This window comes from Anastrepha obliqua, chromosome 3 (genome assembly GCF_027943255.1).
Source record: "Anastrepha obliqua isolate idAnaObli1 chromosome 3, idAnaObli1_1.0, whole genome shotgun sequence".
Taxonomy (NCBI): Eukaryota; Metazoa; Arthropoda; class Insecta; order Diptera; family Tephritidae; genus Anastrepha; species Anastrepha obliqua.
In genome coordinates this window covers 123,424,180-123,448,838 of record NC_072894.1, presented here as the reverse complement: position 1 = coordinate 123,448,838, position 24,659 = coordinate 123,424,180, and the positions used below count along the sequence as shown (strand labels likewise).

The window sequence follows — 24,659 nt, the reverse complement described above, 5'->3', positions numbered from 1 at the left end:
CACTGTTTGGTGCGGTTTACATGCCGGCGGCGTAATTGGCCCATATTTTTTCGTTGATGAGAACGATCGCCACGTTACTGTGAATGGAAATCGATACCGCGACATGATAAACGATTATTTTTGGCCGCAATTGAATGGTATGGACTTAGACGACATGTGGTTTCAACAGTTCGGGGCCACAAGCCACACAGCACACGCTACAATTGATTTGTTGAAGAGTAAGTTCGATGAGCGCATTATTTCCAGAAATGGACCGATCGAATGGCCGCCGCGCTCGTGTGATTTGACGCCTCTATACTATTTTCTTTGGGGTTATGTGAAGTCATTGGTCTACAGTAACAAGCCGGCGACGATTTGTGAGCTCAGAGCCAATATTGAACGCGAAATTGCTGGAATTTCGGCAAAAGAGTGATCGAAAATTGAGTTCAACGATTGGACTTCGTAAAACGTGCACGCGGTAGTCATGCAAAAGAAATCGAATTTCATACTGAAATGTATATGTTCGAACTCGAACAAAAAAGTCGAACAAAAAAGTCAAACCGTTTGTGTTTTATTCAAAAAAAAAGTTGAAGCGCTCTTACTGAAAGACGCTTTACACCTCAAGTATTGCCAACTATCGCTGGAGACAGTGGCTGTGTTCGTAAATGCGACATTACTTGCAGCATAAGCATCAGTGGCAACACTGCAAGTTTGACATTTGATACTTCTTATACAATTTTTGACAATTTGCAAATACGTTTGTTTGCATTTTTGAGCGCGTATAATACTAAAATGAAAATTTAGGTACAAAACTTCGTCGAAGTCCTCAAAATACCTCCAGGATGTAGCTTCTCTACCGGAAGAATTATTTGTTTTCTTAATGCGCTTGTACGTTACCAAGAGATTTAAGAATTTTCTCTGCGCTGTGGTGCTGTCCAGTCTTATATTGGGATTTACATTTTTAACTTCGGTCACAACTTTCTCCCACAATACATTTTTTTTCCTTCTACCCGATTTAAACTCGTCCTCCATATTCAACCGTACTCTCAGCAATAACTGTGTCTCCGCATTACTGAGATTTTCACTAAAAATTTAAAAATAATAATTTATACAATTATTATTATTATTATTAAATTTGTATAATAACAAGTTATACAAATATAAGAAAGCAGCAGCACTAGCAGCATGGGCCATTATTAACATAATTTAACTAAATTTCAATACAAAAATTAAAATAAAACAGTTCTGCACTTACTTTTCATCAGACATCGTAGTTAAATGCAGTAAACAATTTTTTGATAGAAATTATGAGTGACGACTGATAGAATTGTTGTCTTTTTGAACACTTGCTGCCATATTGGCATTTCTGAACGTTCTGTTTGTTATGCAATTGTATATAGTTTGCGCGTCAGTTGCATTTACGAACACAGCCAGTTACATACCTGCATCATGGTCAGATTGGATTATGGGTCGCACTAAAAGCCTACTTAAATTTAATAGAAAAGATTTAAAAATGTTAGTAGAAATCCTATCCGGGTACTGACTTATAGGAACGCATGCCAGTAGAATTAGGGCACCATATTTCGAATTTTGCAGAGGCTCTCAGCATGTAAAAGAGGAAGAAACAGTTGAACACCTTCTATGCGAATGCACGGCTTTGTATAGAAGGTTGAATTTGCTCGCAATCGCTTTTCTGGACAGCATCGCGGATGTTGCATATATAAAATTAGCTAGACTTACTAGAGCTGTAAATTGTAAAAATGTAATATTAAATTTAATTATATTCTTGGTGTTTTTATTGGTTCCCCATACCTTTCTACATGATTAAAACTAAACTAGTCTTACAGTTATTTTTCATCATCATTGAATTAAAATTTTTCGTTTTTCTTCAAATAACAAAATTATTATTTTTATTTTTTAAAATCGTTTTTTTTTTTCATTCGAAAATTACTTTTTCAGTTGCGTCTAACTTTTACGCAATTATTAAATGTAAGGATTAAAATCGTTGTTTTATATTTGATTAATTGATACTTATTGATACATTTTAGTAAAAATATGTGTCAAATTTGGTAATTAGCGAGTAGGGAGTGTATCTTTTTTGCATTCGATTTTGTTGCTTTCTACTCTTTATCGGGCACGTTAACTGTTTCTTTTTCCTCTGGTCTATCGCTAGTTGTTGTAAATCCGCAAAATTTCCACTGAACTTTGGTTCCATCAGCGACTCCATCTGTTGAGTTGCTTTCCATCTTGAATAGATTCGTATATGTTGTTAATATTTGTTCCAAAGTTGGAACCTTCAGGTCTAACGTTTTCATAGATTGTTGAAGATAAACACTAATTGACTCGGTGCTAACACCGAAAGGTTGCACTATTAAATAGGCTGCAACTAGTGCGATAATTTGAGCTTCCACAAATGGCAAGAATTTAGGCTAGAAAAAGAAAAATATTATATTTTTATATTTAACTAGCTATGTATTGTATATAAATTCTGTCCAAAAAGTACCGGAAATTGTTCAATAAAACACAAAATAATTATTATCATCAACATTTACTATATTTTGTCGCCTTCAAAATAGGAGAGAGAACTTTCTCAGCTTCTTCAGCGAATTCTCTTTAATGACCTCTATCGACTCAGAGCGGCGTCCGCGGAGTGGCAATTTATTATTATTATTATTAGAAGGCCATTACGCACTGCGACCAGAATTGATCTATTGTGAAAGGCCTATTTTGTAACCCTAGAGTTTTAGGCTTTTTAGAAATTTTAGCACAGGTTTAGGTTTGTTGTTCCAAAGATTGCATGGAGATACTACGATACCACCAAGGTGGTGAAGTCTTTGTCTGCCCAACGCAGGACATTCACAAAGCACATGTTCTGAGCTTTCTATGTCCATTTCGCAAAAGCGGCAGACATTGGTCTCGGATAGACCAATATTATTTAGATGGTACCTCAGGCTGCAGTGACCTGTAAGGTAACCGGTTAAAAGACGCAGATCTACTCTGTTTAGTGAGAGAAGTTTGTCAGATATTCCTTTGTTGGGACTTAGGAATAGTTTAGCTTGACGCTGACCGGCACAGTTTAGCCAGTTTAGCAAGTTTTCTTTCTTCCCATTTCCTAAGGAATTCATTAATGTGGCCTTTTGTTAGTCCACAGAAAGGCTCAGGACCAGTAAGTTGCATATTTGCTAATTGTTTTGCAAGGTCATCAGCCATTTCATTTCCCTCATGTCCTTCATGTCCCGGAATCCAACATAGTGTTACTGTGTTGAGGTTTCCTAACGTATTTAGAAGGCTTAGGCAATCATTTACCAATTTAGAGGTGATAGTTGTTGATAGAAGGGCTTTTAGAGCCGCTTGGCTATCTGAAAGTATGTAGATGTGAGTACCTCTCATTTTCCTTCTAAGGCATTCTCTCACACATATTTCAATGGCACGTATTTCTGCCTGGAATATAGTTGGGTAGGATCCCATCGGAATCGATTTTTTGAATTTGGGCCCATTGATTCCTGCCCCTGTTCTACCATTTTCCAATTCGGACCCATCAGTAAACCATAGCTGGGAGCCAGGTTTGAAAGTGATAGAGTTAGTTCTCCAGTCTGTTCGTTCATTGATTATAACTTGGAAGTTCCTGAAGAGTATTGGTTTGGGTGATAGTATATCATCCCTATGAAGAATGGGACTGTGTAGGAAGTCTTCTAAGATCTTTAAATGTCCTTTCATATTCCCACTTTTAAGTTCAGATATACCTTTTAGTCTTAAGGCACTCGAGCGAGCTTCCCTTTCAATTAGAATTGGAAGCGGTGGTATGTTCAGGAGCACATCCAATTCATCCGTGGGACACGTTTTCATAGCCCCTGTAATGCCAACACATACCAGGCGATGCAGTTTGCTTAATTCGTTTGCCGCCTTTCTTTGCTTGACATTGGGCCACCATGCTAAGGATGCATAAGTGACTATGGGTTTTACAACTGTGGTGAATGTCCAGAAGGTCATTCTAGGGCTTAGTCCCCATGTCTTGCCAAAAAGCCTTGTACAGGCAAAGAATGCCCTTGTGGCTTTTGAAGTAACTCTCTCAATATGGGAGTTCCCCGTAAGCGTTTTGTCAAGACTAACGCCAAGATAGTTCGCTTCTGTCGAGAGTTCAAGTGTTGTTCTATTAAGGGTCGGACATTTGAGATTTATGTTCCTTCTCCTAGTAAACGGTACAAGTGTTGTTTTGGATGGGTTGATGGAGAGCCCTTTTTCCGTGCACCATTTGTTTATTATTGTAAGGGCTTGCTGCATGCGATCCGAAATGGTTTCCTCATGCCAGCCTAATACATAAACTACTAGGTCATCAGCGTAACCCTGAAATCCTAGGTTATTCAGTTTGTGGAGAAGTTCATCTATGACTAGAGTCCACAGAAGAGGTGAGAGTACGCCACCTTGAGGGCAACCTCTTGTGGCTTTAATAGATTTGATTGTTCCTCCTAGTTCGGTGCTGATCGTCCTAGATTTCAGCATGAATATTATCCATCTAGTGATGGGTTCAGGTACCTCCTTTAGATATAGGGCATTATAGATTGCCTCATAGGAGGTGTTATCAAAAGCTCCTGATATGTCAATAAATGCACATAGAGCTATCTGTTTGGACTCAATAGCCTTTTCAATAACTGTTACCAGGCTGTGTATTGCAGTCTCAGTGGATTTTCCCTGTTGATAGGCAAATTGAAGTCGATGCAGTGGGAATTTAGCTAGATTGTATTCCCTAATATACTGATCAACTATCTTTTCCATTGTTTTGAGGAAAAATGAGCTGAGACTAATTGGTCTGTATGATTTAAGCAATTGTTCGGGTTTTTTCCCAAGCTTTGGAATAAATACGACCTTAACCTCAGCCCATTTTGTAGGCAAATATCCTAGCAGTAAGCTTGCTTTGTATAGTCTGGTCAAATTAGGGATAATATGGTGTGCACCCTGCTGTAAAAGACAGGGGAATATCCCATCAGGACCAGGAGATTTGTATGGGCTGAATGTTGATATCGCCCATTGTACCCGCTTTTCATGGAATAGCTTGTTTGCTAGTTTTAAGTTCTCAGCACCCACAGAGTGGCAATTTAAGTCTTGGGAAAAGGAAAAAGTCACAGGGGGCTAAATCCGGTGCATATGGTGGTTGTTCGATGATATTTGTCGAGTTTTTGGTCAAAAAATGTTCACAATTGTGAGATGGTGTGTGCAAGATCCTTTAGTTTTCTTTCCACAAATTGGGCCGTTTCCCAAGCACATATTCTCTCACAAACGTCGCACAAATTCCAAACAATATTCTTTATTTACCGTAGAACTATTTGGAATGAATTCCGAGTGCACAACACCATCATAATCAAAGAAAACGAGTAGCATGACTTTCACTTTTGACCGACTTTGACGTGGTTTTCTGGGTTTCGGCTCATGTGAATAGCGGCATTTAGCCGCCTGTTGACTGGTTTGTATGTCAAACTCATATACCCACGTCTCATCACCTGTTATGATGCACTAGATAAACGTTGGGTCCGAATTCACTTGCTCAAACATGTTTTTAACCACCTTCTTCCGATGAATTTTTTGAAAGAAATTCAACTCTCCTGGAACGAGTGGGGCAGTACGCGTCTCAAGCCCCATGATTTCCTTTCTAATCTTACTCCGACGGACCAAACAGATTACGCATTGTGGAAAGCCACAAAAAATATAAATCGGCCCATACAGTACGAATCACCAATTCGGCTAGGAAATGGTAATTGGGCACGTACGGATTCTGAAAAAGGGTGTGTATTTGCTGAACATCTGCAATCTGTCTTCACTCCCAATCAGTCTTCTGCAACTACTTGCTTACCACTAGACATATTGCAACCACCAAAAAAGCCAATAAAGTTTAAAAAAAATAACATAGTCTCAGTTATTAATCAACTTAAACCTAAAAAAGCACCAGGTTACGACAAAATCACCCCAAAAATGCTAAAAGAGCTTCCCAATATTGCCGTTCTTCATATCAGGCACATATTTAACGCCATCTCTCGTACTGCCTACTACCCAAAAGCTTGGAAATTATCTCAAATCATTATGATTGGTAAGCCTGGGAAAGACTTAAGCCAAGCATCCTCATATCGGCCAATTAGTCTATTGTCCATACTTTCAAAGCTATTTGAAAAGTTGCTCTTGCAGAAAATAATGCCCTTTATTCAAGATAACAATATTATTCCTCAACACCAATTTGGATTTAGAGCAAAACATAGTACAACTGAGCAAGTTCATCGCATTGTGTCATTTATACGAAAGTCCTTTGAGACAAATCAGTACTGCACTGCACTGTTCTTAGACGTAGCACAAGCATTCGATAAGGTATGGCACCGCGGCCTAATTCACAAAATTACTAGTTTACTGCCTACGAATGTACACCTCTTGCTGCAAAACTATATCACTAATAGAGAATTTGTTGTAAAGCAAAAAGATTTTTTCTCTCGACATTGTAGAATAGACGCTGGAGTTCCACAAGGCAGCGTTCTGGGCCCTATTTTATATGTATTATACACATCTGATATGCCAACGACGAGCCAAACAATGACATCAACATTTGCCGATGATACTGCAATACTTTGCACTCACACAGACCCAAAAGTAGCAACGTCTATATTACAAAGGCATATACTTGAAACAGAAGTATGGCTTAAAAACTGGAGAATAAAGGTTAATGAAACCAAGTGCGTGCATATTACTTTTACTCTAAGAAAAGAAACTTGCCCTGCAGTTACAATAAATGGTCAGAATATACCACAGCAAAACGAAATAAAATATCTTGGAATTCACTTAGATAGAAGACTCACATGGCGGAATCATATTGAAAAGAAAGTGTCGAAAAAACAACATCATTTTCACAATCGACATGAGAGACAACGGAAGCTCTAAGGGAGACTGGAAACTAGACTTTCCGGCTCCCAGCTACGAAGAATCGGATACTGGAAACCCGTCCTTTTCAGCTCCCAACTATGAAGAATTGGAGATTCACAACCGATTTAATCATATATGTAAATATATGTTCATTTGAGCAAATAATTCGTTTCTTAGCACTGGCAAGGAAACATATTACTCTAGTATATAAGATTTGTAAACTTATTGTTACTTTCTTATAAAAGAAAGATTCAATAAATAAAGAAAAATGAAAAAAAAAAAAAAATTGATGCTGTAAAATGTTGCGAATTGATTCGTGAGACACGCTAAGGTCACGAGCTACTTCCCTCAAACTTCAAAGATGGTTTGATGGTTTTCCAGCACCATTTTTTGACTTTGTCGACGATTTCATCCGTTGAAGACGTTGGTGGGCGCCCAGATCAGCGCAAGTCTTCCACGACTTCTCGGCTCTCTGCAAAAGCCTTATACCACTCGTAGACCCATGTTTTTGATAAAGCACACTCGCCATAGGCTTTCTGTAACATATTCAATGATTCGGCACACGAAATCACGTTCAAACACACAAAATTTAAGACAAATTCTTTGTTCGATAGTGAACATCGCAGAGCACACTTGCGGTTGACTGATATAATTAAGTGCCAAAAACAAGCTAATTGACAGATCACGCTCAAACTCTGCGACACTATAGAGGACAGTTGTACCAACATTCCAGCAAAAAAAAATTTAGACATAGGTATGTGTAACGCGTGCTTTATAAATGGACAGTTCGCGATATTTTTTTTTTTGACAGAATGGGTTATAGTTCCACAGATTTACATACCTCAATGTCATTTGAGTCCTCCAGCAGTTTTGTTTCTACTTGCACCATGCCTGGCTTTACTTCAGTTAAATTCGCAGTTTTTTCACTATCATCCACCTTGGAACGTTCTTGCGTCTGTTTCTCATTTTTCTGCGTTTCTTCATTATTCTTTTCTTCCTTGCTACTTTTAGCCATTCTCTCATCTTCATCAGTTTCATGTATTTCAACAACGTCAGTGTGATCTTCAATTATCTTTACTTCGTCATCACTCTTATAGACATCAATATCAATAATTTGCATATGATTTGTACGCTTTCGCGATGAATTTGTAGCCACCGCACTCGAGGAGTATTCAGTATTCTCTCTCTCCCTATTTTGACAGTCTGTTTTATTTCTCGTTTGCTCATTTACTTTCACCTCTTCCACATCATCATCATCGTCATCTTCTGCCTCTTCGATTAATATTTCGCTTGCTTCAGAGTTAACTGACGATGTCTCACGATCCCTTCGTCTGCTGGAGCTCTCTTTGATTCTAGTTTTTAGAAGTAACTGCTTAACACCAGATTCCTTAAGTTTACGCTCGAGCTGTTGGATAGTTTTTGAGTCTTTTTGCTCGCGAATTTTGGTTTGCAACAGTTGGGTTTGCATATTGCGTATCGTTTCCTGCAACACTTTGATCTGTTTCTCACGATAATCATTGTCGCATTTGATGTCGGTGCGGACGTGGGACATTTCGCCGCGCAAGGCTTCCAGCTGGCAGCGCAGTGAGTCGTTCTCCTCCTGAAAAGGAATATAAAGCAGAGACATTGTATTTGTAAAGTAGTTTCAGGACAGAAGATGTACTTGATATATAATTAAGATACTCGTATCAACTTTGCTGAATGGTAAAAACATTGTCGAATAGCCCCTCTACTTAATCAAAATGTGGTTGGTTGGTTAAACTGGTGATTCATCCAGAATCCAACTAGCGCTTCCGCACTTTTTGTTGCCACATCCTCGTTACCAGCTTGTTTAACAGTTATTTACAGCAAGAATATATCCAGTATGTGCGGTTTAAGAACCTTATTAGGTTGTTGACGTCCAAGCCAGACAGTTGTTCGAGACTCTCGAACAGTGGTTTGCCCAGGGTTAACATTCTACCCTTCCATAGGGCAGGGCATTTACAGAGGAAATGGAAGATTGTTTCCTTCATCTCCGGTTGTTTACAACTGTATTGTGAGGGATGCCCATTTCGGCTGCTTGTTCCCCCTCTTGCCAGTTCATCTGCTTTTTCGTTACCTTCAATGTTCCGATGACCCGGAATCCAGATTAAGGTAACTTTATGGTTTTCACTCAAGGTGGTAAGGATATTCCTACTTTGTTCTACCAACTTAGAGGTTATTGTAGCCGAATCCAGTGCTTGGATTATAGCTTGGCTATCCGAAAGAATAGCGATATTCCTATTGAAAGTTACCGTCGGGATGATGTAGTCAGTCCTCTCCGAGGTTAACTGAGTCTGTCGGAATAATAAACTGACATGACCATAATTTTTTTTCCAGGACCCGCTTCATTTAACCTAAATACACTCATGGCTGCCGTCTTCTTAATATATAGGTTTATTGGAATAACGTGTGTCAGTGCATTGAGAGCCTCTCTAGGACATGATCTGATTGCACCGACCGTTATTGCACAGGCTGATCTTTGAATTCCGCCGAGTAACCATGCGATAAAATTGGTCATATAACCGCCTTATACAACCGTAATGTATGTTTAGGTTAAAGACACCATCTTCTTCAAAGCATACGTTTGCAGGCATATAAAGCAATTTCTGCTTTCCTTACCTTTCTTCGACCTTTAATTTCAGCTAAGTTTGGAGTCTAGAATTATCCCTAAGTACTTTGCACTGGGTGAAAATAAGAGAGTTTGTCCGTTGATATTTGGTAGGGTAAAAATTGATACCTCCAGCTGTCTAGTTCACAAGTATCAAATATGATTAACTTACGACTGCATTTGCAAAAATTATAAATCTTCCGATAGGATGATTAATTTTACGCTACCTTCTATAAACAACTCGAGAAAGCAAAAAAGAATGGATAATAACAGACTTGTATACAACAAAAAAGCCAACAGGAGCCGTTGATAATTTGAATAAAACTCGACAGATAAGGATATATAGTAGCTGACATATACTGGTGGAAAAAATAATAGAAATAAGAGCGATTTGCAACTATTACGTGTAAATATTGTTTAACTTATCGTTCAATCGAAGTTGCTTTTACTGTAAAACGGTACCAGCACTGCATATCTTGACAAATTGCTTTCATTGTCTGTTCAGCTTCTCAGTGTTTTTCGAACATTAAACTATGATATACGCGTATTTTTATAGAAACAAAAAATAGAAAGAAATCAAATTAACTTTGAATTTTTCATTTGACATGTAAGTACGCCATTTACTTTGCATTTAATTTTAAAAAATACAGTTGTTCTTGCTGTATTAGTCAAATTTTTACAAACAGTGTAGGTCCAATTTTTTTGGTTCATGTGCGCCACGGACTACATAAATATTTTAAATACAGCCATGCTTCCATTTGCTAGAGAGGAGATGCCTATAAAGTAGGAGTTTACGCACGATACGAGTATTGACCCCAAACAGTCATTAGCGGTTGTTAACGTTTTGCAGTGGCTTTCACAGGCACCAGACCTTAACCCTATAGAACATCTATGGGGAATCCTAAAAAAAAGGATTGGGGGATATAGAGCGCGAAACAAGCAAGAACGGTAAAGGGAACGAATTAAGGGGCAGTGATATTCTATAACCCCTCACACTTGTACCAAGCTCGTCAATTCCATGCATAGGATACTTGGAAGTAATAAAATATAAAGGTGGAAGTACCAAATATTAATAAATTTTTGAGATTTTGTAACAAGACTATTGCACTATTTGTTTGTTTCTGTTGAATTTTCCAACTACCATACTAGAAATTAATATTCGTACTATCTATTTGAGTTGCTTATGTAATTTAATGCGTTCATTATTAACGGCTCATATACATTTTTTTGAAAAAATAAAATATAAAAAAAAAAAGCTAAAACTGTCCTTGTTTCTATTATTTTTTCCACCAGTCCATAATAAACGTGCGCGCTGATCATCAAGTAGCGACGAATAGTTGCAAATCTCATTTTTATTCCTATGTTTTGTACTTACGGATTGAGTTTTCACTGTACACTAGGCCGGGTCGATTTGTGGGGAGGCAAAAAAATAGCCCATTGCTCTGTGAAAATCATATTCTAGGGATCAAAATAAGAAACTTTGCCGAAGGAACCATACCTCTAAAACGAATTCTGATGTCCCCCAATTTGGGTCGAACTTTTAGTGTCTTTTGTGGTGAGGCAAAAAAATCGCTCATTGCTCTGTGAAAATCGTATTCTAGGGATTAAAATACGAAACTTTGCCGAAGGAACCATACCTCTAAAACGAATTCTGATGTCCAGGGGGTGTGCCACTGGCAAGGGTGGATCGGCCGTCCAAAGTTAGTGGGGGTCGGTCATACATTTGGACTCGATTGGAGCACTCTAAATGGGTCAAAGTGGGATTTTTCGTTCGACCCAAATTGGGGGACATCAGAATTCGTTTTGGAGGTATGGTTCCTTCGGCAAAGTTTCTTATTTTGATCTCTAGAATACGATTTTAGCAGAGCAATGAGCGATTTTTAAATCGACCCGCCCTACTGTATACTCATTTAATTTTTTTGTAATAAAATGAATTGTTTTTGTTCAATAAATACCTATGCAATATGGATTCCGGTATTACTTCTTTTCCACGGTTTTTTGGGAAAATACTTAAAGCTCCTTCATCTTAAAGGAGTTGGGAAATATATCACCATATTATATGTCGCATGTATTTTTCAAACGATTTTTTGCATGCTTTTCTAAGGAACGTATCTACCGTGCAAAAAACGAGTTGGGTGTATTTCTTTGCTCACCTTCAAACTCTCCGCATCGTAACGCGTACGCTTGGCGCTGCTACCCTGATAGTTACGATCCTCATCGGACATTTCCATTTCATCGTCCTCAATTTGCACGGAGCGTAGTTCCTGTATTATTCACATCATAATAAGAATTAGCATAGTATGAATTACGTATATTTGCATTACTTACAACTAAATTAAAGAAATATTTTTTTTTGTTTTCAAGTTTAAATTAAATTAGATTCGAAAAAAACTCCTAAACTCGGAATAGCAAATTTTTCATTTATTTATCGTAATTACGGAGCATTTTCGCCCCTCCAGTTTGTTTGTACTTACCTCGTGATTTGAACTTTTGAAAATGATATTCGTTTAAAAATAAATTTTCAATACGAGTTTTAATTTTAAATGGTTTGATTTTTTTTAACTTAACTTTTTGTCTAAAATATATATTAATTTTGTTGCGAAAAAAGAGAAAAACCACCATTTTATTTTTATGATATTCAAGTTAAGGCAAATAAACCGAAGCAAAAATATAGAATACATAGAAGAATTCAAATACAGATGTAGATGTAGATGAACAAATTAGAAGCCTTTCTCTATACTTCTAGAAGGTATATTAATACTTAAGACTAAATGCATACATGCAATTATCCAACAGCAGAAAACTAAAGCTACAGAGTGCAGAGCGAAGCATTTGGAAATTAATTGAAAGGATACCAATAATCAAGGTTATCTACAGGTTCAATTGAAAATAAAGGATTTTAGCAACTTAACAACTTTCTCTAAGCAATAAACACTTTACGAGATTTTTAGCAAAAAACAAATGTTTAATTTGAAATAATAAATAATGAATTATTACTTAGGTGCATGCAATGAAAATGCTTGATTTTTTTATCATAATATTTTAACAATATTTTTGAGACTAACTAATTTTAGGTCGTGATTAGCTTTGCAGCGACGAACGGGGAGTTATATGATTTGGTGTAATGGGGCTAGTAAAGAAATAGCTGGCATTCTATAAATTCTGGGATCAACAAGTTGGATGGTAGCTGGTCCTCTATGACAGCGTTATGGGGCAAAAGTTTGAGTTATGCGTTAATAGGCTTTCAGGGTATAATATCTTTATTGACTGTAAACATTAAGTTGGGAATTTCGATCGCGCTTCTCCTCCAATTTGTGGTGTGCGGCTATTGATTTGATGTACAGGGTGCGCCATCTTTTATGTCGGTATGTAAATGCTAAATAACTTTGTCATTTACCAGCCTATCGACTTCAACATACATGTTTTCGATACGTCAACTCAGTACAATTTCAACCATGGATCACTTTACACCGAAACAACGAGAAATCGACGCAAATGCAAAGAAAAATGATCGCAGTTTGTTATTGCTAATAAAGGTAGTCACTTGATTGATATAATATAGTATTCAAAAAATAGTTTTAATAAATTGTAAATCACCAAACCAAATAAAAATACCTCACTTATACAAATCAGTTGTTTTATTTTCCAAAGTTATTCAATGTTTTCATACCGACATAAAAGATGGCGCACCCTGTATATTCATTCTTTCTTTTGGAAAAACTTTGCCCATAATTTAAGACTACGTATTTACAGTGGGCTTCGAACAGTCACCCACCGAATGGTAGTTACGCACAAGTCCACATGGCTGTGACGTTTGTCGGCGATCCTTTGGTTGTTGTGCTTAAATTTGTAACTCGTGAGTGAAGGCGTAGATACGATGGCTGAAATATTTATGACTACTACTTCTGTACCCCATTTCTGTAACTATTCTTCTTGATCAAGTTCTCGATTGGAAAAGTCGACTTGAGGTCACTTTCACTAGTTGTGTTACTGTAAAAAGAAAATATAAAAAAATTGCTCGACAACTCTGGTAATCAACTGACGAGCTCCATTGCATTTCAGTACGAATATTCGATTGAAAAGGTTTCTGTAACCAAATGAAGTGAAATATTGTCGATCTTTATTCTCACTTGGCTTTGAGGTAGACGCCTGGATGCTTAATAACAAAAGCTAGCAAAGCGTTTGGTAATCTCTGGAACTCTACGTTTTGCCTCTTAGTTTAAATCAGAGAGTTAAGCATCAGCTGTCTGTTAGTTGGCTAAATGACAGCCCAGGGTATTGTTTACAAGCGCGCGGAGGCATTTTACCCAGAGCAAATGCGAAAAAAGAGAATCAGTAATGGATTTCAAACGTAATAGTGTGATTGCATTATATTGGTAGTCGAAAAAGTCTTTTCGTATTTTGTCAATAAATGTCGTTGGAGTCATCTATCTCCAGTGCTACCTATCACATTGTGTCATATCATATGGTGTTAGAAAGGTGACATTTTAAGCTTCATTTAACCAAAAAAAAAAATTAAATTCGGAGAAGGTGAAAAAAAGTTATAGCTGTTCAAAAATGAGTGAAAATAATGAAGAAATTCGCTATATTTTGAAATTTTTGCATAAAAAAGGGAAGAATGCCACGCAAGCCACCAATGAAATTTGTGAAGTTTACGGATACAATGCTATATCACTTCGTGTAGCACAACAATGGTTCGCTTGCTTTCGTTCTGGAAATTTCGATGTGAAAGATGCACCTCGCTCCGGCCGACCTATCGTTGAAAAAGTCGATGAAATTATGGAAAAGATTGACGAGGACCGTCACATAAGCTGCCATGGCATCGCCAAAGCACTAAAAATGCATCATCAAAAGGTTTTGAACCATTTAAAAAAGGGCTGGTCACAAAAAGAAGCTCGATGTTTGGATACCACATGAATTGTGTGTGAAAAATTTAATGGACCGAATTAACATCTGCGATTCTTTGCTGAAACGAAATGAAATCGCACCATTTCTGAAGCGAATGGTAACAGGAGACGAAAAGTGGATCAAATACGACAATAATGTGCGAAAAAGATCACGGTGCAAGGGTGGTCACAAAGCCAGGATTGACACCTCGAAAGGTTATGCTGTGTGTTTGATAGGATTGGAAAGGAATCATCCACTATAAGCTGCTCCAGCCTGCTCGAACGATTGATTCTACACTTTACTGTCAAAAACTGATTAGATTGAAGCAAGCAATCGAAAAAAACGGCCAGAACTGATCAGCAGAAAGGGCAACGCTAGGCCACACACATCTTTGATGACTCGGCAAAAAGTAGCAGAGCTTGGCTGGAAAGTTTTGATGCATTCACCATATAGCCCTGACCTTGCACCATCGGACTACCATTTGTTTCGGTTAATGCAGAACTCCCTTAATGGAGTAAAGTTGGCTTCAAGAGAAGCCTGTGAAAATTACTTGTAGCAGTTTTTGCCGAGAAACCACAAAAGTTTTACACTGATGGAATAATGTCTCTAGAAGAAAAATGGCAAAAGGTGGTCGACCAAAATGGTACATATTTGGTTTAATAAAGTTCATTATAAATATAAAAAAAATGAGTTGAAGTTTGATTAGAAATACGAAAAGACTTTTTCGACTACCCAATATTTGGCTAGCCAATATTTGACTAGCCAATATTTGGCTGGAAAATCACAACCAGAGATTTTTCGTGAGCTTGAAACCCTTAAAGTAAATAAAATGTTTGTTTATCGCACCGCTACTCGTTACAATGATTCTGGTAGCATCGCGAAAAGTCATGAAGGTGGTCATCAAAATATTGCAACGTTACGTAAAATGGTCCAAAATGTGAAGAAGCCGTGGGTAGCCAAACATTTCGGTGGCAGACCGTGGACGGTTCAACAGGACTCGACACCGTCTCACAAAGCTCGAGTGAAGAATGGCTAAAAAACAACGCTGAAAAAAGCCATTGTCCGCGAGTAGGCCAAAATAACTGCAAGGCACATTCGGGCAGCTTGTGATTCGTTTCTGGACCGTCTCAAGGCCATAGTCAAGGTAAAATGTGGACATATCGAGCAAAAGTATTTTGATTCTTAATTTTGTATTATTTTCATACACATTTTACTTTGAATTAAATAAAAGTAAGTTTCCAAACTAAATTTATGGCCTTTTTAATTGGGTACACTTCGAGTGCCGGACCCCAGTTATGGAGGTATTGTTTAATTGAACTTTAAATACGGATTGGAAATATGTTCAGGCTCTTGGATGCCTGGCATCCTCAACATTTCTGAATGAAGTCATTAGAATCACAGAGTCTCCAATCAATTATCTTCTAGAGCCATATGAAACCTTAATAACAGATGACCGGCCATCTGCAATGACCTATGAAAATACCCGTGAGTATTTTCAGTATTTCTTAGGGAGGGTTATAAGTTTTCTAAACTCCTTTTTTTCCATTAGCCACGTAGTTTGGTGCCAACTAACCTCCCTTAGCCTGGGCCCTTCACCCCCAAGCTTCTATTTGATGGTGTGTTGTCCCATAGCAAGGAAGAGCTCGGGTCCTATTAATAATGATGCCCACAGCCTCTCTTGCCAATGCACCCGCTACGTTGTTCCCAGTTATCCCCCTGTGACCTCGAACCCAAAATAGTCAGATGCGAATGTGCGCCCCTAACAACTTCAGTTTCTCGATACACTCAAGGATCAGTGAGAATTTAACCCCACAGGATGACAGTGCCTTGAGTGCCACCTGGCTGTCGCTCATTCGGGAGATTTCTGTCTAAATTGATCACATAGACTGACGGCATACACTTCCGCTTGGAAAATGCTTGAAAAACAACCCATCGGCTCTGTGGTACTTAAAGATGCAATTTGAGCCACAACACAAGAGTGTGTCGGTCAACTTTGGGATGTGCTTTTTTGTTGTGATTATTAATTATTAAGCATTATAAAAAAATCGCACATTAATTTTGGCGAAATACTGTTAAAGTGATAGTCCTTGGCTGGGTATACTTATAAGCAGATAAATCCGGTCCTTTTGGCAACGTAGGCGACTGCCTTGCGGTATTTCTTTTTCACTATAATAATCAATTTGCGGTAACCATGAAATGTACACTTTTCTATTCGAAATTTAACATTACTTCAATCCACTTCATTTGACCTTTGACGATAAAGCTACATCCAAGCAAACGAGTGGCCTCAAATCGGGGTTATAAGACCACCTTTTTTGTAATTTTCGCCAATATTTGCGTTGGGGCGTACAGTATCATGTGTGAAATTTATATATCTATGTACTATATAATTGGCGCGTATATCCTTTGTTTGGTGTGAAATCTTCAGTTTCATTCGACCTCCGAACGGCAGATGGTGCTTTATGTTGGCAGAAATACACTCGAAAGTTTGCAATTGCCGGGCGACCGCTATTAGATAAGAAACATTTCCTTCATTTGGTGCATCGTTCTTTCCAAGGATAAACTGAGAATTGCAGACTGCACACATGATCGGAATATGGTCCACTAACTCTTGTCGTTTCTGTAAGCAATTCCAGGAGACTCAAATGGACCTTCTCCTTGAATGCAGCGCTATAGCGTGGAGAAGGCTGAGATATCTCGGTCATTTACATGGAGAATAAACTCACATAAGCGCAGTACAACCCAGCTCTATCTTAAGTTTAATGAGGGAACTGGGTCTGGATGAAGTACTGTGATGAGTAGGGGCACAAAAGGTCATGAGGTTGAAGTGCAAACCTTCAATAAATCTCAATCTAATCTGGTGTCGTAGCCGAATGGGTGGTGCGTGACTATCATTCGGGAGAGCGTAGGTTTGAATCTCCGTGCATGAAAATCAAAAGATGGGACATTTTTTCTAAAAACGGTCGCCCCTCAGCAGGCAATGTCAAACTTGCCAGAGTATTTCTGCCATGAAAAAACTCCTGATAAAAACCATTTGCCGTTCGGAGTCGGCTTAAAACTGTAGGTCAATCCGTTTGTTGAACAACATCAACACGCACACCAATAGGAGGAGGAGGTCGACCAAACACCCAACAGAAGTGTACACGCCTATTATTATTTATTTTTATTTAATCTGGTGCTACATGCCTACAGTGGACGTCAACCCCGGGCCTTACGGCGGCCGCAAAGAACGCAGAGAAATTGTGAAAATCCATTACCGAAATGGTGAACATTTTAAGGAGCCGGTGCGAGTACGTCGATGGTGTCCCGTTGTGATCCGGTCGCTAAATGACGTCGTAACACATTTTCTTGGAACTTTTTTTAAGGAAAGGTGTTTTTAACAGCTCAAACACGATTTTTGGACTGAAAGGCAAAAACCGACGCATCATTGAAAAATTGTTAAAAAAAAGTCATCGAAAAAATCGGCCTTTTTAATAAAAAGTGCTTTATTTTAATTTCAAAGTAGGTGTTCTTAATAGCACACCCTATACTTTTTTCGATATTCTAAATATGGTATATGTATAAACGGGATTTTTGCTCATCAACTGTGACTAATACTAACATAGAAAACGTTCACTTATGAAGATCAAAACTCAAACTAATGTGGTGAATATACATAGATATGTATGGGGAATTTCTAAATACCAAATTTATTTAAAACAAAGGAAAACAACCGGTACAGAGTGCTCTACAATGCAGTTAGTAAAATGCAATAATATAATCAATAATTTGATGTCCTAGTGCGAACCAAATGTCAAACCAAGCAACCATATTAGCGCATACATACATCCTATCTATCCTATATATGTATGCACGAGTGTATGTACTATATTTATATACAAGCAATATGCAATGCACGCCCACATAAACGCACACACATACAAACATAGAATGTAATGCAAGTAATTAAATAGTTGATTTTCCGCTTTTGTACGTACCAATGCCAGCTTCTTCCACTGATCGATGTTTTTTCTTTGGGCTTTGGTGAAATGGTCCCAAACCTTCTTGTGACTAGCAGCACTGAACACTTTTTCAATCTGAGTGACTGAATATGCAATTATAATAATAATAATAATAAAGAGGGGAGAGGGTTGGTTGATTCGTTGGTATCTTTGCATGTACGCTGACTATATACTTTGCTTTTCATGTACTTTTTTTCAATCCACCTTTTCTCAAATAAAATTTTCAAAACAAATAAATAATTTGTTTATTTGCGACTTTAAATTGCAATGGCGTCATTTGGAAATCGGAAAATGTGTATTAAAAAACTTACAACATTAAAAGGTATAGTATAAGAAAGCTATACAGATGTACAAAGTATATTTTCAATTTTTACACTATACAGCTATTTTGCTTAATGTTTACCAATAAACTTTGATCCGGTCAAGATAAATTGTTCTTTCTTAGCTCTTTGGAAAATTGTTTCTTAGCTTTAGTTTATTAATAATTTACCTGTCGCAAGTACTTTTACAAACCTTTTTCGCTTTTTTCATTCCATTTTGGAAATCTATATGTTCCGGAATTACAGTTGTTTTTTATGTATATTAAATATTTTAACGCCTTTTAAGGATTAAATGCAAGGCAAAATTATTTAAAGATTTTCAGAAAGAAATAATTTGTTAAGATTATTTCACAAGTGGGTAAGACTCCGTCAGAAAATATGAGATTTGCAAGTGGTCTTTCGATTTCTTTGAAACTTTGGGAAATATTAGTTCTAGGTAAGATACATTCGAGCCTAAAAGGATTTTGAAAAATTTTCAAAATTGAGTCATCTACGCCATGTTGAAAATCGGGACCGTGTTTTTTTCAAAAATCAATATTTCTTGAACCGTTGGATGGATTTCAATGCAATTTACAGACAATATAGAAACAAATAAGTAGTTTAAATTAGTATTATGTTAAAAAAAAATTTCGAAATTTTGACCCAAAAAAAGTCAACAAAATTTTTTGAATCAATTTTTAGTTGATTTGGCCAGTTTTTTAGATTTTCTGTTATACACGTAACGATTCCTTATGATTTAACCTTTATTTTGAAAAAAAAAAAATTTTATGGTGTCTATAATAATATAGTTCTCGAGATATTGCGATTTTAGTGGAAGCGCGCACCGTGAAGTTCGCGGTTACGCAGCGCGGGAGTAGAAAAATGCGCACAGACCTGCAGCAGTCTGCTCCAGTCACTTCATACAGGACCACATAACGTAGCGCGAACCGTGCGTGCGCGCTTCCACTAAAATCGCAATATCTCGAGAACTATTATAGACACCATAACATTTTTTTTTTTTTCAAAATAAAGGTTAAATCATAAGGAATCGTTACGTGTATAACAGAAAATCTAAAAAACTGGCCAAATCAACTAAAAATTGATTCAAAAAATTTTGTTGACTTTTTTTGGTCAAAATTTCGAAATTTTTTTTTTAACATAATACTAATTTAAACTACTTATTTGTTTCTATATTGTCTGTAAATTGCATTGAAATCCATCCAACGGTTCAAGAAATATTGATTTTTGAAAAAAACACGGTCCCGATTTTCAACATGGCGTAGATGACTCAATTTTGAAAATTTTTCAAAATCCTTTTAGGCTCGAATGTATCTTACCTAGAACTAATATTTCCCAAAGTTTCAAAGAAATCGAAAGACCACTTGCAAATCTCATATTTTCTGACGGAGTCTTACCCAAATTCAATTTAAAAAAAAAGAGTTGTGAAATTTCAAGTTTAAAGAGTGAAAGTGAAGTTTCAAGTTATGGGCACAAATTTGGGAGTTTACATTAAAATTTATTTCAGTTTAATATTACAAACAAAATCAACGCTATGGTTGCTGTGGTAGCAGCGATACCATGGCGCTATGGTTATTGTTGTTGTTGTAGCACTATACTTAACCCTGTCAGTGTAGTGTAGATCACCGGTCGTCTTCGTTTAGTCCATCTAACGGTAGGCCCAGGAACCTTGTTGTTTTGACGGGTTGGGTCCAGAGGGAGAGGGGTGTTAGATGAGGTATTAAAGGGCATTTAAAAAGGTGGTTAGTGTCGTGTGGGGTGCCTTCACATGCCGGACATATGTTTAGTATGTCGGGGTCGATTCTGGATAAGTAGGAGTTTAACCTGCTACAGTATCCAGAACGTAATTGTGCCAGTGTTACGCGTGTCTCACGGAGAAGCTGGAGCTCTTCATCTGCTATAGGTGGTGGTTGAACTCCGATTACGGCATTCAGTGGGCGGGAGCTTAAGAAGGTGAATGTCGTTTAATGTCTGTCTAAACACTGTCTGGTCCAGTAGATTTCTGTTAGTTTTGTCCTGAATCTCGTCGGCGTAGTTTAAAAGGTGTCTCCTGACGTGCCTAGGAGGCGGCTCTGGATCAAGCAAGTGTCTGCAAGGGTGAAACCTGCGATAGCACCCAGGAACTGCTTGCTGAGCAGTTTGTTGTGCTCCATTACAGGGAGCATCTGTGCCTCATTGTGACGGTGTTGAAGGGGGCGCATCAGGAGGTAACCGGTCGCCGTCCGAATGGCAGTATTTTGGCATGTCTGTAGCTTTATCCACTGCGTGTCACGGGTTCCAAGCGACCAGACGGGCGCAGCATAGTTTAGAACCGGCTGGCCTATTGCCTAAAATGACGATAGCAGCAATTCTTTGCTTTGCCCCAGATGCTGCCGGCAGCCATTTGAGGACCTTGTTGCGATTTTGGACTTTAGTGGCAATAGCGGTAGTGTGCGCAGAGAAGGAGAGCAAACTGTCGAAGGTCCACCCATATATTTTAGGATTGTGTACTGCCGGGATTGGTGTGTCATCGACTTTTACCTTGAGAGACAGTTTGACTTTCTTTGTCCAGGTGGTAAAGAGAGTCGCCGTGGACTTAGTGGGGCAAAGTTGTAGATTCCTCCCAGTGAAAAAGCGAACTAGCCCTGCCTAGTGAACTACCACGTGAGGTAGTCGTTCACTTTGGCGCACAGGCAATCGATGCCATTGCCCGACGCTATTATCGTGCAGTCGTCGGTGGAGTTTCAAGATGTAGAAGTTGAAAAGCAAGTGTGAAAGGACACACCCCTGCGGAACTCCTTACTTTAACTTCCTCTGTTTAGAGATTGGTCTCGAAATATCGCCGACGAATTTCGACCACTCAGATGATTCGCGGACCACCTCTTCGGCCTGGCGGGAGTGTCGACTGTAAAATGTCATCTAGTAGCGTGGCGTGGCTGACAGTGTCGAAAGCCTTCTTTAGGTCCAGCGCTACTATTACAGTCCTCTCGCAGAGGCGGTTTGGTAGAGACCTTTGTCAATCTAGGGGTTTATGGCGGTGAGTGCTGTGGTGGTACTATGCACTCTTCGGAAGCCATGCTGGTGTGTGGCTGGAGTAAAGTGCGAGTAGAAGTTCTTTAAGAGTCTTCACTACTGGAGAAAGAAGAGTTATCGGCCGATAAGAATCCCCTTGGTTGGCGAGTTTCCCAGGTTTCAGTAGTGGGACCACTCTCTCTGATTTCCACTTGTCAGGAATTACGAGAATGACCATTGACATGTTGAAAACCCTTTTGAGGTACTCTAATCCCAATGGCCCAAGTCTTTGCAGCATCAGCATGTTTAGAACCATCAGGACCACATTCCCATGGCAGCCGGGTCTACGTTACCGGAATGACTCGGGTTTTTCTCGACCAAGGTAGTGTACCGTACTTGAGCCCCAATCAATGACGTTATGGTCATACAGTCCGGTTCACTTGATTAGAGGCAATAATTTTTATAGAAGAAAATGGTTATTAAATCAACCGTATTTGATTTAGTAAGAAAATATTATATCATACCATTTAATGAAAACGTTGGTTAAAGGAGTCGCTATTTCATCCTACAACACTGCATATACAAGTACATATATAAATATATATTTTTTCATTTAATATTTTTCAAATTTCAGCCTAATAATGTTAATGTTTCCTCAAAATAATTTTGCCTTGCAGAATTTTTGCCAATTCATATTCCTAGATATATTTACCAATGCCGTTATATAAATGGCCACGGCCAATGGAACTAATGCAGTAATAATGCTGAATCGTAAGGAAATTATATTTATAAAATAAATAAACTCGTATATGAGCATAAGTAAATCCTACCAAAAGCCGTTCAATGTTAGTACTAGGTGCTGAGTCGCTTTACAGGCGCAATTTCGCAAATGCAAAACGATCAGAAATACATTTGACGAATTAAATAATCATATTTTCTTTTGCGAAATCGCGCCTACTTCCCTACCACACTCAGGGGTAAAAACGATACCATTGTTCAAAGCTAATCTCATTCTTCAAAACTATTTCAAGCTTCGCTAAAATAGTATAATCACATCAAACACTTACATTGCGTGGACATCGTCAGCATTTGTTTGCGATAGCTTTCACGCGCCTTGCGCAAATCATCTTCCAATTGCTGCTTATCTGTATGTAATCGACGCACATGCGCGTGTGTGCTTTGTATCATCGAATAAAATATATTGGCATTACGTTTTGTGCAATCTCCACGTTCCAGCCAAATGGCAATAGTTTGTACAGCCTTCACAAAGGTATCACTACTTCGCAGATGTTCTGCTACTAACGATGCTTCATGTTCACTGTAATGCGGTATGGGTGGCGGTGATTGGGAACGCATGCGATCTATCGACAGACGCTCGCGATGGCGTTGCTCCCGCTGCAATTGACGTTGCTTGCATTCAAAATCATATAGATCATCACGCGCCTGCGCATAGTCCACATGCAATCGTCCAAAATTAGACGGTTCATTGGTGTTGGAGATGCGTATTCGATAGCCAGAGAGATAGATGGCACGATCAACGGAGGCTTCATGACGGTAACGTATGTGACAGAAGTTCTTCTTGGATGCACGCAATGTGGCGATTTCACCACAAGATTCGAATATTTCTCGTATAAACTCGTCGGTGATGTTTTCGGGTAACCCGCCTACAAAGACAGTACGGCAACCAGGCGGACGCTCACGTGTGGTTGGTAGCGGCGCATTTGGATTAGGCGGAAAAAGTATGCAATTCTTGGTTTTTATCACATCTTTCATACCAGTGACTATGGAATCATATTTCATAAAATTAAAATAAGTCTCAAAACTCTAATACACGCCTTACCTGGTCCGGTACCAATTTGTCCATTAAGTCCGGCTTCGGCGTTTGGCATCGTAGTGGCAAAGTTAGCAGCATAATTTTGTTGCATTTGCTGCATGGCTGCCATCATGGATGTAGGATCCATAAACATTTGATTAGCCGCCTGAGTAGCGGCAACCGCAGCGGAAGTGGAAGCTGGATTTGCTGCTGGGTTTGTTGGAAAGAACATATATGGTGCTGCATTGATGCCGCCTGCTTGTGTCGCTGTTGTTGGCATAAACCCATTCATAAACATATTAGTGTTATGCACTCCTATTGTAAACTTATCCACTGGTATGTTTGCATCAGTCGTCGTGGGCAATGAAGTGGTTGCAGTTTGTGTAGTTATAACGTTTGGGGGTTCAACCTCCGATTCATTTTCAATATCCATTGGTGCAGTGCCTCGGTTCGGTTTTATTCTTACTGGTGAGTTTGACCGAAATCTTGGAGCTGGTGGTGGTTCAGGTGTACGCTCGCGAGTATTCGAAACGGTGCCAGCATTAGCGCTGCCAGACGTTGTTCCGGCATTTACGGCACCCACCGCCGTGGATATAGCCGCGGCAAGTTGATTAATGAAGTTTTGATTACTATTAATATTATTGCCAGCGGCAATTGAACCGAGGAGAGGCACTGAAAAGAGAATGTTTACGAATGTTATCAAAACAAAGAATTCATTGACGAAAGAAATCAGGAAATGTGTGGAATACATGCGAAAATAAATCATGCGTAAAATAAAGAATGAAGCACGCATAAAGCAAAGAAAAAGAAAAGTCTGACATGGAGACTTCAATATCGATACATAAATATATGTACACATACATTTTCAGTAGAAAATGCATCTCTTATGTAGAGGATACTGACTAATAGGTAATTTTGCAAATAAATTTGAAGGACTTTGACAATTTTGTAGTATAATCCAGCATTGAACCGGTTACGGGGCAGTTTTCTTACACATATTCTCCAAGTTTCTGTAATTAAAATCCATTGAATTCACATGCGCATAGGTAGAGCGCTCCTCCAAACACTTTTTAACATTTAAACTGCATTTTCTTGCAGGGGAAATAAAATTATTTAATAATTCACACGCACTGCAAATTTTCGCT

The 24,659-nt window shown here is 38.4% G+C and overlaps 2 protein-coding genes across 2 annotated transcripts; both read right to left on the bottom strand.

Annotated features, from left to right (window-relative positions):
• Positions 1–599: 599 nt before the first annotated feature.
• LOC129242191 (uncharacterized) lies at positions 600–1,283 on the bottom strand. Its single transcript, XM_054878751.1, has 3 exons — positions 1,235–1,283; positions 768–1,063; positions 600–682 (listed from the first exon to the last, which is right to left on the bottom strand). The coding sequence occupies exons 1-3, from the start codon at positions 1,246–1,248 to the stop codon at positions 600–602; spliced, it is 393 nt and encodes a 130-aa protein (XP_054734726.1). The 5' UTR covers positions 1,249–1,283.
• Positions 1,284–1,745: 462 nt separating this feature from the next.
• Positions 1,746–24,659, bottom strand: LOC129242732 (ecto-NOX disulfide-thiol exchanger 1). The gene is made up of 7 exons (XM_054879535.1): positions 24,508–24,659; positions 23,542–24,186; positions 22,769–23,482; positions 18,370–18,476; positions 11,659–11,769; positions 7,718–8,476; positions 1,746–2,408 (listed from the first exon to the last, which is right to left on the bottom strand). The coding sequence occupies exons 1-7, from the start codon at positions 24,539–24,541 to the stop codon at positions 2,100–2,102; spliced, it is 2,679 nt and encodes an 892-aa protein (XP_054735510.1). The 5' UTR covers positions 24,542–24,659; the 3' UTR covers positions 1,746–2,099.

Excerpts from the sequence above, each read along its gene's own strand:
- LOC129242191 (XM_054878751.1), bottom strand. Across the intron at positions 683-767 it reads GTACCTAAATTTTCATTTTA|TGTTGCCACTGATGCTTATG; the intron begins GTATTATACGCG and ends TCAAACTTGCAG.
- LOC129242732 (XM_054879535.1), bottom strand. The coding sequence starts at position 24,541 with ATGGATTTTAATTACAGAAACTTGGAGAATATGT. Across the intron at positions 11,770-18,369 it reads AGTGGAAGAAGCTGGCATTG|GAACTACGCTCCGTGCAAAT; the intron begins GTACGTACAAAA and ends TGAATAATACAG. Across the intron at positions 2,409-7,717 it reads AGGACTCAAATGACATTGAG|CCTAAATTCTTGCCATTTGT; the intron begins GTATGTAAATCT and ends TTCTTTTTCTAG.